We start from the raw sequence: 14,107 nt of genomic DNA, 5'->3' as shown, positions 1-14,107 counted from the left end.
ACTTCTGGGTCAAGTACGAGTAGCCTTAGCAGTTCTGCTAATGGCGGCCAGGCTTGCTCAATGGTCTGGTATTCGGCTGAATGTTGGCTGATCTAGAGATGATTAGGGCACCTTGGCTGTGCCCCACCTGTCTCCATCTCCCAGAAAGTCGGCCCCAGCATATTTTCATGGGGATGGCAGACAAACAAGATGGAGAGCAGGAACGCAGGGGAGCTTTTTCAAACCTCTGTCTGAATCAAGTCAGCTAAACATCTTTTTGGCCAAAGTCAGTCACATAGCCACAGAATGGGCTACATGATTTGCAGGGCCCATGGTGAAATGAAAATATGAGGTCTCTTGTTCAAAAGTATTAAGAATCTCAGGGCAGCAATAGCAGATAATGAAACCATGTACAGGGCATGTCTAACCATAGTGTCCTGGGGGACCACATACCCATGAAATTGGCCTTGCATAAATAAACTCATATCCAAGGGCTGGGAGTGGGGAGGTTGAGGTAGATGTATATATTCTACCTCCTGATGACAGAAACTCAAAGTTATATGGCAAAGAGTGAAGATACAGGGAAAGGTAAAGAATTGGGGTCACTTTATTGGTCTACCATATTAAGATAAATTAATTATATAGAAGAGTACTGTGTCATTTGTGTCTATTTAAAGTAATAGTCAAAACATGATGATTCTTAATCTCTAGGCATACAGATGAATGATAAAATTATGGCAGAAGAATATGTATCAGTATCATAACTGTGATTAGCACTGGGGAGTGAAAGAACTGAATATATCTAGGCATGGGAATAACAGATTTCACTATTATTTGCCACATATGCTTTTTAGAAAAATACATAAATAAAATGCTTGCATGTGTGTCATTCATAGTGATATACATTATTCTCAGAATTTTCCTTTTTAAGTTTTTCATCAAAAGAAAAAAGTCAATATAGAAAAATTAAGACAAATATAAACTATGGACTTTGGGTGATAATGATGTGTCAATGTGGAGTCATCAAATATAATGAATGTATTACTCTGGTGGGGCATGTTGATAATGGGGAGGCTATACATGTGTGGGGGGTGGGAGGCACAGGGTATACAGATACTCTCTGTACCTTCTACTCAATTTTGCTGTGAACCTAAAACTGCTCTGAAAAATAAATATTCAACTGGAAATAAGAAACTACAAATAGCTGATAACTGTTTAGAGAAGATATTTAGGGAAATACAAATTGACACGAAGATGTGATATAATATTTTAGCACATATTGCATGCTTTTGAAAATCTAAACTGCTACTTTCTTTCCAGAAACTGAAAATCTCTCTCAAAATCTTAATATAAAATATGAGTAATAAAGAAGGTTGTTGTGAAAATTAAATTAGTTACTACATGCAAATTGCTTAGAAATACACCTGGCAAATGGCATGTGCTCCTTAAATGTCTGTTACTTTTGTTGTTGTTGTTGTTGTCACTATTATTACTATTACTCATACTTCTTGTTACAGAAACCCATTTCTTAATACCAACCCTACAAAAGAAAACCTCTGTTACATAAGAATTTACATACAAGGATGTTTACTGCAGTACTCTTAAGTGATAATTCCTTGAAATAACTTATGTGTCAATATTACATACTACAGAATGCTATCTATTAAAGAATGAGTTAAAATATATACATAGAGCCAGAAATTGAACATTATTAAATAAGACCTGCTAGCAGCAAAACTATTTCCAACTGTGTAAAAACAAACTTAAAAAAAATAGGTTTCTATATTTTTATTTAAGGGAAAGATGAAATTTAGATAGAAAATGGTAGAAGGGCACCTGGGTGGCTCAGTTGGATAAGCATCTGACTTAGATGTTGTGGATCATGATCTCACAGTTCAAGAGTTTAAGGCCTGCAACAGGCTCTCTACTATCAGCACAGAGTCTGCTTCAGGTCCCTCTCTTTGCCACTACACCCTGCTCAAAAATAATAAACATTTTTAAAATTTTTTAAATGTTTATTAATTTTTGAGGAGACATAGTGTGAGTGGGGGAGGGGCAGAGAGAGAGGGAGACACAGAATCTGAAGCAGGCTCCAGGCTCTGAGCTGTCAGCACAGAGCCCGACGCGGGGCTCAAACTCACAAGCCGTGAGATCATGACCTGAGCTGAAGTCAGACACTTAACTGACTGAACCACCCAGGCACCCCAGTAATAAACATTTTTTAAAAAGAACAGAAAATTGTGGAAAGATACACATAAGATTATTAATACTGGTTTCCTCAAAGAGCAAAAGTGGGAAACAGAAAATTTAAGAGATTAAATTATATATTATACCAAGATAAGAAAAAAATTATGGCATAATATTTAGTTAAATGCTTAAAATCACATAAATATATAAAATGACATGAAAGCGAACAAAATTAAACAGGGACAAATAGAGTTATTCCTTTAATTATTGCTATTGTGGTTATATTTCAAGGAGTTACATAGAGTAATTTTAATTTACCTAATTACACATTAATATTTACATCATTAAATCAGAATTTGGCTCCAAAATTAAATTTAAAATCTCAAGATGAAGACTTGAAATTCTAATCTGACTTAAATCACAAAGATGTAACATGTTAAATATAATACTCATGCTCTTGTTTAGGCTCAATTTAGGGTAGTGATTGTAAAACTTGAAGAAACTGAAAAGTATATGAAAAGAAGAATGGCCACTTACTGTATTTCAAGATGGAGAGTATATGTTTTCCTGTCAATTTTGATGGCATACATGACCTACAGCAAAGTATTCAGAGAGAAAGTAATTAATAGAAATTTAAAATTCTTAAGTCAGAAGCCATAATTTTTTTAAATGTAAGTACTCTTTCATACAAACATAGATGGTATCACACACGTCTCAAAATTATATATACATGTATGTTGCTATCTTTTTTCAATCTCATCATGTATGGCAGAACGAATAATAATTAAATTTCACTAAAATTAAGGAGGCTAAATATATTTTAAAACTAAGAGCATTGGTCATTAGCATTTATTGTCATATGAAATTTTAATTTGAAATGGGTACATTTAGGAATGTTGGGTAATCTTTGAAGACACTTGAATTTATCTTTTTTTTTAATGTTTACTTATTTTTGAGACAGAAAGAGCACAAGTGGGGGAGGGGCAGAGAGCTAGAGGGAGACACAGAATATGAAGTCAGGCACAGAGCCTGACACAGGGCTTGAACCCACAAATTGTGAGATCATGACCTGAGCTGAAGTCGGATGCCTAACCAACTGAGCCATCCAGGCACCCCTTAATTATCTTTTTTCTACTTTACAATTTCTAGCCCAAATAAATTAAAAATTAAAGAATATAACACAGGTTGTGGGGAGCTAAGATGGCAGAGTAGTAGGAAGACCCAAAGTTTGCCTTATCATTTGAACATAGATAAGTATCAAATCATTCTGACTACCCAAGATATCCATCTGTAAACTGACAGACCAAAACGCACAACTAGAGGGAGAGAAGAGACCACACTGTGGAAGGTAGGAGATGCAGAGACCTGGTTTCCAGGAAAATGGATTGCAGGTGCTACAGAAGGGAGGGAGACCTGGTTACAGAGAGAGGAGAGAGAGAGAAAGACAGAGAGAGGAGCACATAGGGGATCATACAAGGAAAACAATTCTCCCAAAGCCAATGACTGGAAAAATGAGAGGGGGATTTTCCTGAGTTTTTACAACCAGCAAGGCTCAAAGACTGGAGTTTTAGAGTTTGCTCCTGTGGAGAAAGAGGGAAGATGGCCCGGGCTCAGACAATCTGAGGATCTCCCTAGGATGCACTGAGAGAGACAATCCCACCCTCTTGGACCGCATCGGGGACAGGTGGCATTGGCTCTCTGGGGACAAAAGAGCTGGTGAGTGCCATTGCCCTCCCCTGCCCCTCAGCATAGGTATGGGGACACCTGCTGACGGCAGCTAACCTGGACACCTGCTCTTTGCTGTGCTTTACTCCAAACTCCACACCCCTGCACTTTGATGGGACTGCCCTTCTGGGAAAAACCTGCATCAGTACGAAAGCAGCAAGACCCCCCCACCAAAGGACCAGCACAGGTGCACACCAGGCCAGGTCCCTAAAGTTTGGAGTTTTAAAACTCAGCTGCCTGACTGGGATAGAGCCCAAAGTGCCCCACGCTGCCGTTGGGGCAGGTGGCCCAGACACAAACAGGGTCAAGACAGCAATCTGAGGGATGCCTGGGACACACAAAGGGAGATTGTTCACCCTTCTGGGAGGGCTTTCCAGACAGCAGCAGGTACAAACTCAACCTCTCTGGGGATGATGGAGCTGGCTAGAGCCATTATTCTCTCCCACTCCTCTGCATAAACTTAAGTAAGCAGTACAATGCCAACACTGGCAGCCTAAACCACTTACACCCCAACCCCCTACAGATGCTGCTTTTCTCAGGCAACTGTGCCTGAGACCAAGAGCAGTGAGCCTTTCCCCCAGAATACCAGCACCAAACCCCTGCATGTACTGTCTACTGACCACAGAGTTATGCAAAGCTTCAGCTCTTGGAAATAGTATCAGGTCTCTTTCAATAAGCAGACCAGAGCACACCTAGTTAAAACTTGCCACATTCTGGCCAAGGTCCAAACACTCCCCACTGTAGGCAAGGAGAAGGTCTACCAAGGACTAACGTGAGGGAAAGAGCAGCCAAAACACAGCAGCAGAGTGGATACAGCATACACCAGAGACACTTCCTGAAGTGCCAGGCCCTGAACAATATATGACTTCTTCTTCATAAAGCCATTACTCTTAGGAGCAAGAAACATAACAGAAATCCTAACACACAGAAGAAGACAAAGACCTAGACAAAATGCCAAGATGAAGGATTTCATCCCAAAAGGAAACAACAAAAGGTCATACCCAGGGATCTAATCAAAACAGATATAAACAATATGCCTGATCCAGAATTTAAAGCAACAATCATAAAGATACTCACTGAGCTTGGGGCACCTGGGTGGCACAGTCGGTTAAGCGTCCGACTTCAGCCAGGTCACTATCTCGCGGTCCGGGAGTTCGAGCCCCACGTCAGGCTCTGGGCTGATGGCTCAGAGCCTGGAGCCTGTTTCTGATTCTGTGTCTCCCTCTCTCTCTGCCCCTCCCCCATTCATGCTCTGTCTCTCTCTGTCCCAAAAATAAATAAACATTGAAAAAAAATTAAAAAAAAAAAAGAGATACTCACTGAGCTTGAGAAAAGCAGAGAAGACACCAGGGAGTCCCTTACCACAGAGATAAAAGACCTAAAAACTAGTCAGGCCAAAATGAAAAATGCAATGACTGAGATTCAAAACCAACTGGATGTAATGACCACAAGGATGGAAGAAGCAGAGGAATGAATGATACAGAAGATAAAATTATGGAAAATAATGAAGCTGAAAAGAAGAGAGAAAGAATACAACACAGGTCCTCTTTTCAGAATAAAGGAAGCATCCCTAACCTATCAGAAGTGCTACCCACAGTCTTCTCCCTGTTCTCTTTGGGAAATTGCCTCAGCTAAAAAGTCACACCAAGTCACAATTTCCAAGTTAATGAGAAGCCCAACTCCAGATCTTGATGAACCATGCCAGCTTCACACTTTGCTGAGACTCAGTTGAGTCTCTGTCTCCCCATTCCTTCTTCCTCCCGTCCTGTCCACAGAGGCTCATCAAAAGAGCATACCCTAATAAACTGCCTTCACAGGAATTTTCTCAAAGACTGCATCCCAAAGAATACAATCTGTGACATCATCATAAAACATAACACGTTCTTCATGGCATGACATACGGTTAATGCCAGAAATTTTCCCACATTTGCAAAAACATGAATTTTGTCACTGGTTGCAGTTTTCTGCATAAGTCATTTTAAATCTTGTATAGTGTTCAGTCTTTTGTAACCCTACAGCTCTTGAAATAGGTGTGTTGAAATCTCACCCAAATTTTGTGATATTTCCTTCTCATTTTTTTGCCTTAGTTTTTTGTCTTAGGAGCTCTGTTGTTAGGTACAAACACAGTTAGTATGGTGGTATCTTCAGGATAAATCAATCATGTTATTATTAAGGTAACTTTTATCTCTAGAAGTACTTCTTTATCTGATATTATTATAGTTGCACCAGCTTACTTTTGATATTTCAGGTTTTTAAAAATGTTTTTTAAAAAATGTTTCATAATCATTTAAAATATAAAGATGCATTCTGAGGATAAAATCAAGTTTCAATTTTCAGAGATGTACTAACATAAAGATGCCTCTCAAATAATTTATTTCACAATAGGTATTGTTAACAGTAATTGTCTAGATGCAAACTAAACGGAAAACAAATTGATTTAAGTACTACTCCTTTAGTAGCTCTCCTCTTTCTACTGTTGAGAATAAATCTGTATAATTTGCCTTCTACATTCTGGATATTAGATAGGTAATGACATCACCATATATCCAAGGTACTCAAAGCAAAAATATGGTCTATGTAATAGCTGGTCTCTGTCTTACCATTTAAACCCTACTTTTTTAATTTTTATTTTCTTAATTTTTTATATTTTAAATTACTGAATAAAATGGAAATAATAGACACTCCTGTGTTAGTCTGATCCTAAAATGGAATGCTGTAATGTGTAAAACATTAAGGATGATTTAGTTATAGATGGCTCTGGTTGGTGCTGTCCTTGTTCCCTGGATCCATTTAAGCACATTAAGGCTATTCCATTCCAAAGAGGAGTATTATATGTGTATTTGGTGAATATGTATGTGTGAATGTGGAATAATTATCTGAGATGTTCTTTTGGATACGTTCACTGATATTTGAAGTATGCTAGTGTGGTAGGTTAATTTAATAAAGTTTTCTAGTATTCACACATCCTTCAACAGAGAGAAAATCTACTTGGTCATAAAATTCTACAATTATTTGCTACTTTTACTTTTTAAATATTTTAGTTAAGTGAAAGAAACTATCATTTCCTTTTCTGATACTTTATTTGATCTCTATCAAAGGTACATTAATATTTTAAAGCATTATTAAGTGATCTGAAGGATTAACTTATGTTCTTCTCGTGTTCTAGTCTCCAAAAAAGGCACATCATCTTTCCTTGAATATTGTCCAAAAACTTAAAACCATTTGACTAGTAAGATTTTCTGGCAATTTATTTAAATTATTAATTCATAATTAATTCATAAATAACTTCATGATTATAAATATAATCTATAAGCAGATATTGTATTTCTACCTGAGTCAAAAAAATGTATTTGGGAAAGAAAAAGAAAACCAAATATCAAGATTGCAGACTTACACCAAACCTATAAATAATTACAAAAATTAAAAATATGAGTGTGCATATATCTAAAAACAAATTCAGTTCAAATTTACTATCTTTAGAAACTGAGATAGATATTCATTCACCTTCTCAACAATTCTCTGTGCTATCTATGAGTCCCAGAAGAAGAGAAAGGGGGGAAGAAAATTTATTTGAAGAAATAATAACTGAAAACATCCCTAATCTAGGGAAGGAAACAGATATTCAGATCCAGGAAGCACAGATAACTTCCAGCAAAATCAACAAAAGCAAGCCAACACCAAGACATACCATAGATTTGCAAAATATAGGGATAAAGAAAAAATATTAAAAGTAGAAAGACAAAATAAGTCCTTATTTTAAAAGGGAAGACCCATAAAGCTAGCTAGAGATCTCTCCACAGAAACTTGGCAAGCCTAAAGGGAGTGGCATGATATATTCAAAGGGCCAAATGGGAAAAATCTGCAGCCAAGAATACTTGACCCAGCAAGGCTATCATTCAGAATAGAAGGAAAGATGAAGACTTTCCCAGACAAACAAAACCCCAAGGAATTCATGACCACTAAACCAGCCCTGCCAGAAATATTAAAGGATACTTTGTGAGTGTAAAGGAGAGACAAAAAGGGACAAAGACAAGGATCAGAGAAATCACCAGAAACAACACAAAACAAGTAATAAAATGGCAATAAATATATATCTATCAATAATTACTCTGAATGCAAATGGACTAACTGCTGCAATCAGAAGACATAGGTGTCAGAATGGAAAATAAAACAAGACCCATGTATATGGTGCTTTCAAGAGACTAATATTAGTACTAAAGACACCTGCAGAAGAAAAGTAAGGGGGTGGAGAAATATTTATCACCCAAATGGATGTCAAAAAAAAAGCTGAGTAGCATTACTTAGATAAACTAGATTTTAAAAGAAAGAATGTAACAAGAGACAATGAAGGGTACTATATCATCATAAAGGAAACAACCCAACAAGAAGATATAACAATTGTAAATATTTATGCACTCAACATGAAGGCATCCAAATACATAAAACAATAAGAAACGTAGAGGAACTAATTGATAATAATGCAATAATAGTAGAGCACTTTAACACCACACTTACATCAACGGGAAAATCATCTAAATAGAAAATCAACAAGGAAATAATGGCTTTGAATGACACATTGGGTGAGAGGGACTGAAGAGATATATTCAGAACACTCCCTAAAACAGCAGAATATACATTCTTTTCAAATACACATGTTAACATTCTCCAGAACAGATCTCATATTAGGTACAAATCAGGCCTGAATACAAAAATCCTGAAACCATATCATGTGCCTTTTCTAACCACAACACTATGACCAGAAGTCAACCACAAGAAAAATGTGGAAAGAGCACAAATACATGGAAGTTAAAAAATAAGCTACTAAACAATGAATCAGTCAACCAGAAAAGCAAAGAAGAAATTAAAAAGAAAAAAAACACGGAAACAAATGAAAATGAAAATACAATGATCCAAAACCTTTAGGAGCAGCAAGAGTGGTCCTAGGAGGGAAGTACTTGACAATACAGGCCTACATCAGGAAGCAAGAAAAATCTCAAATAAACAACTTAACCTTACACTTAATGGAGCTAGAAAAAGAATAGCAAATGAAGCCTAAAGCCAGCAGAAGGAAGGAAATAATAAAGATTAGAGCAGAAATAAATGATACAGAAATTAAAAAAAAACAAAAACAAAAAACAATAGGTCAATGAAAACAAGAGCTGGTTCTTTAAAATTGATAAACTTCTAGTCAGGCTTATCAAAAGAAAAGAGAAAAGAACCAAGTAAATAAAAATAGAAATGAGATTATAAAAATAATAACCAACACCATAGAAATACAAACAATTATAAGAGTACTATGAAAATTTGTATGTCAACAAATTGGGACAATCTGGAAGAAATGGATAAATTCCTAGAAACATCTAAACTACCAAAACTGAAACAGGAAGAAACAGAAAACTTTAACAGACCAATAACAAGCAAAGAGATTGAATTAGTAAACAAAACACTCCCAACAAAAAACCAGATGGCTTCACAGGAACACTCCCAACAAAAAAACCAGATGGCTTCGCAGGCAGATCATACCAAACATTTAAAAAGAGTTAATACCTATTCTTCTCAAACGATTCCAAAACATGGAGAAGGAAGAAAAACTTCCAAATTCATTCTATGAGCCAGCATTACCCTGGCTCATACCAAAACCAGATACCAAAACCAGATAAGACTCAACTTAAAAAGAGAATTATAGGCCAATATCTCTGATGAACATGGATGTAAAAATGCTCAATAAAATTCTAGCAAACCAAATCCAACAAAACATTAATCATTCACCAAAATCACGTGGGATTTATTTCTGGGCTGTAAGGATGGTACAATATTCACAAATCAATCAACATGATTAATAAAATGCCACATTAATAAAACAAAGTATAAGAACCATATGATCATTTCAATAGATGCAGAAAAAGCATATGACAAAGTACAATATGTATTCATGATAACAACCCTCAACAAAGTAGACTTAAAGGGAACATACCTCAACATCATAAAGGTCATATATGACAAACCCACAGCTAATTATCATCCTCAAAGGGGAAAAACTCAGAGCTTTTCCTCTATGGTCAGGAACAAGACAGGGATGTCACCCTCACCACTGTTATTTAACATAGTACTAGAAGTCCCAGCCTCAGCAATCACACAACAAAAAGTAATAGGAGGCATCCAGATTGGCAAGGAAGAACTAAATGTTTCATTATTTGCAGATGACATGATTATCTATATAGAAAAACCTACAAGATGCCACCAAAAAACTGCTAGAACTGACACATACATGAATTCAGTAAAGTCACAAGATACAAAATCAATGTACAGAAATCAGTTGCATTTCTATATACCAATAATGAAGCAGCAGAAAGAGAAATTAAGAATCCATCCCATTAATTTAAATGAAATTTAGCACCCAAAACAATAAGACACTGGGAATAAACCTAACTGAAGAGGTGAAAATCCTGTACCCTGAAAACTATAAAACACTGATGAAAGAAACTGAAAACATCACAAAGAAATGAAAAGATATTTCATACTCCTGGATTAGAAGAACAAATATAGTTAAATATAGTCTATACTACCTAAAGCAATATACACATTCAATGTAATCTCTATCAAAACACCAATCACATTTTTCACAGATATAGAATGAACATTCCTAAAATTTGTATGGACCACAAAAAACACGAATAGCCAAATCAACCTTGAAAAAGAAAAGCAAAGCTGGAGGCATCACAATTCCAGGCTTCAAGTTATATTACAAAATTAGAGTGATCAAAACAGTATGGTACTGGCACAAAAATAGACACACAATCAATGGAACAGAATAGAAAACCCAGAAATAAACCCACAATTCTATGGCCAATTTATATTCAACAAAATAGGAAAGAATATCCAATGGGAAAAAGCCTCTTCAATGAATGATGTTGAGAAAACTGGATGGCAATATGCAAAAGAACAAAACCGGACCACTTTCTTACACCATACACAAATATAATTTCAAAATGTATTAAAGATCTAAATGTGAGACCGGAAACCATAAACATCCCAGAGGAGAGCACAGGCAGTAATTTTTTCAACTTTGACTAAGTTCTTTCTAGATATATCTTTGGAGGCAAGGGAAACAAAATTAAATTCATCAAAATTAAAAGCTTCTGCACAATGAGGAAGACCAACAAAACTAAAAGGCAACATACAGAATGAGAGAAGATATTGCAAACGACATATCTGATAATGGGTTAGTAACCAAAACATAACAAGAACTTACACCCAACACCAAAAAAGCAAACAATTCAATTTAAAAATGGGTAGAAGACACAAATAAACATTTCTCCAAAGAAGACAGACATCCAGATGGCTAACAGACACATGAAAAGATGCTCAACATCATTCATCATCAGGGAAATGTAAATCAAAACTACAATGAGATAGCACCTCACACCTGTCAGAACCGCTAACTGGCTAAAGAAACAACATATGTTGGCCAGGATGTGGACAAAGAGGAACCTGCTTACACTGTTGGTAGGACTGCAAACTAGTACAGCCACTGTGGTAAAACAGTATGGAGTTTCCTCAAATAGTTAAAACTAGAACTACGCTATGATCCAGGAAATGCACCACTAGTTATTTACCCAAAGAATGCAAAAATACTATTTCAAAGAGATACAAGTACCCCAATGTTTATAACAACATTGTCTACAATAGTCAAATTATGGCAACACCCCAGTGTCCATTGATGATGAATACATTAAGGTGATACAGACACACACACACACACACACACACACACACACACACACACAGTGGAATATTACTCAGCCATAAAAAAGAATGAAATCTTGCCATTTGCAAGGACATGGATGGAGCTAGAGAGTATTAAGATAAGCAGGTCAGTCAGAGAAAGACAAATGCCACATGATTTCACTCATATGTGGAATTTAAGAAAAAAACAAAAGAGCAAACTGGGAGGAAAAAAGAGAAAGAAGGGCAAAATCAAGAAACAGACTCGTAATTATAGAGAACACACTGATGGTTATCAGAGGGGGCGGAGGGGAGAGATGGGTAAATTGGTGATGGAGACTAAGGAGTGCACTTGTATGAGTACCAGGTGTTGGATGTGAGTGTTGCATCACTAAATTTACACCTGAAGCTAATATTACACTGTATGTTAACTACCTGGAATTTAAATACTTAAAATATAAATAAACAAAAATGGCACAAATAATATATATGTCACACAAATGTCACAGAAATTATACTTAATGAATTATTCATAAAAATCATGCTAATATTAAAAGAGCTTTACCATTGAAAAACATTCTGTGCTACCTAGATTTGACAATGTACATGCTTTATTTTAATCATATGAAAAATAACAGTTCCTGCATTTTAACAAAGATTTATATATGTATATATGAGCAAATATAGGCATTCTTTATATATTGTCATTTTAAAATGACAATATAAATTTTATCATGACCTCACTTATATAGAATATTTAAATGTCCATATTTTGTAGACAAAAAGTCCAGTAGACTGTATATAACATTTTGTGTGATAAGGATTTGGGGCACTTTTTTCTGAGTCTGTGTTTTAAAAATATTTCATAATGTTCATTGGGAAATGAAGAAAAATCAAGACACCTGCTTTCATTCAGACAAAATGACACTTTAACAACAGCAGTTAGAACACAAAATTTCAAAGGAATATATGCATGGGCTGATTTGGGTCACGCAGTCCAGTAAAAATAAAGCACTCAAAAAAGAAGTGATTTCTTAATTACATGCGTTTCTGAAACTTCACCATCGGTGTTTGTCTCTATCTTCCGTGGCACTGTTATTTGTAGAAGTGATGTTTCAGGATCTACAGTAAGGAAAACACCTGTAAGCATTCCCCAATGCCTGCCAGCATCCTTATTCTTCACTGGTCCTGTCACATCACATCACTCTTTGAACTTCCACGAACTCACTCTCTCTCACTCACTCTCTCACTCTCTCTCTCTCTCTCTCTCTCTCACACACACACACACACACACGCAGGTACGTTCCCACCACGGAATCAGACTTTGTGCATTCCAGAAGAGGCTACCTAGAAATGGGACGTGACCCTACCACCTTCCAGGGACACTTTGGGATTTACTGACCTCCGCCCCAATAGGTGAAGAAGAGCTGCTCTGGGGACCCCACCTCCCAGAAGCTGCTCGCCCCCTCCTCCAAGTGCAGGGTCAGGCACGTGAGGACAACTGTCCCAGTCCTGTTCTGAGCCCTCCCAGCAGCAGGCCCCGCAGGATCCTGACTCTAGGCGGGCTCTGACAGGACGCAGGGCTCCCCCCAGCCGGGCACAGGGTTCTGGAGCAAGCTTCTGGAGCCCGCCACGCCCACAGGCTCTGCGACAGGTGACCCTCTACGGAGCAGGTCCTACACTCACGATGGCCGGCGGAGGTCAGCCGGCCCAGGCCTGAGAGGATCAGTAGGACAGGCAGCATTGCGCGTCCTGCCGGCCTTGCCAGGGTGATGGCGGTTGGCTGCGGAATGGCGGCCGCTCGCGCGCTTGGCCCTGAGCTCCGGGCCTGCAGGGAGTGGGGGCGGCGCGGGCGGCGGGGCCGTGGGGTGACGGGGCGATGGGGGGAGGGGCACGCGGCTGGTCAGCCCGCCCCGCCCCTTCTGCTGACCCGCAAGCACATCCGCAGTCCCGGGCGCCCACCCACTGCCCTCTGTGCTGTGGAGGCACATGGCAGCCTGACCGGTGCCCACGTGGGCTTGGGTTTGGGCTTTATTTTCCAAACGCGGACATTTGAAACTCATTTAGGGATTACGTAAGAGTCATAAAGTAAAGTTTTCTCCTCTGGAAATGGACCGTCTGCTGGTGAAGTGCTTGGCTGTGTCAATAGTCCACGTGATCGTTTTCTGGCACAATAGCTGAATTACTGTAGTGAAGAAAAACAAAATGGAAATTCACAATATGGTTAGTAGCAGACAGTTGCCTGTTTCAACCGTAACTACTGCCAGAGTTCTATTTAAGTCTTAGGTCGAAACAAATATACACACGTGCACGCACGTAAAAAAAATGTAAAAAATATAATTAAATCGATTTTTCTATCCTAAATTTGTTTCTTAGAAAACTCTTTAAGGAAACTAAATAAAAAGTTAAATATGAAATGAGCGTACGTATGTGTTTTAATCCCTCGGCATGGGTTAGCAATTTAAGTATCAGACTAAAAATAAAAACAAAA

General features: G+C 37.7%; 1 protein-coding gene across 5 annotated transcripts in view; it reads right to left on the bottom strand.

Moving 5' to 3' along the window:
- Positions 1-13,457, bottom strand: part of LOC106978366 (A disintegrin and metallopeptidase domain 3-like) — a 117,070-nt gene extending 103,613 nt beyond the window's left edge. For 2 of the 5 annotated variants that reach the window (XM_053216554.1, XM_053216555.1), the window contains exon 1: positions 2,704-2,759. Coding sequence is in view for 3 of the 5 variants with exons in the window: in XM_053216553.1 (XP_053072528.1) it covers positions 2,704-2,759; positions 12,659-12,738; positions 13,297-13,360 (200 nt within the window). In the remaining 2 variants the exon portion in view is untranslated. Of the gene's footprint in view, positions 1-2,703; positions 2,760-12,658; positions 12,739-13,296 lie in introns of those variants that run through there. The other 3 variants (XM_053216551.1, XM_053216553.1, XM_053216550.1) reach the window with 3 other exon arrangements.
- Positions 13,458-14,107: the final 650 nt, after the last annotated feature.

Source organism: Acinonyx jubatus, chromosome B1, assembly GCF_027475565.1.
Source record: "Acinonyx jubatus isolate Ajub_Pintada_27869175 chromosome B1, VMU_Ajub_asm_v1.0, whole genome shotgun sequence".
Taxonomy (NCBI): domain Eukaryota; kingdom Metazoa; phylum Chordata; class Mammalia; order Carnivora; family Felidae; genus Acinonyx; species Acinonyx jubatus.
This window is presented reverse-complemented; position numbering and strand designations above follow the sequence as displayed.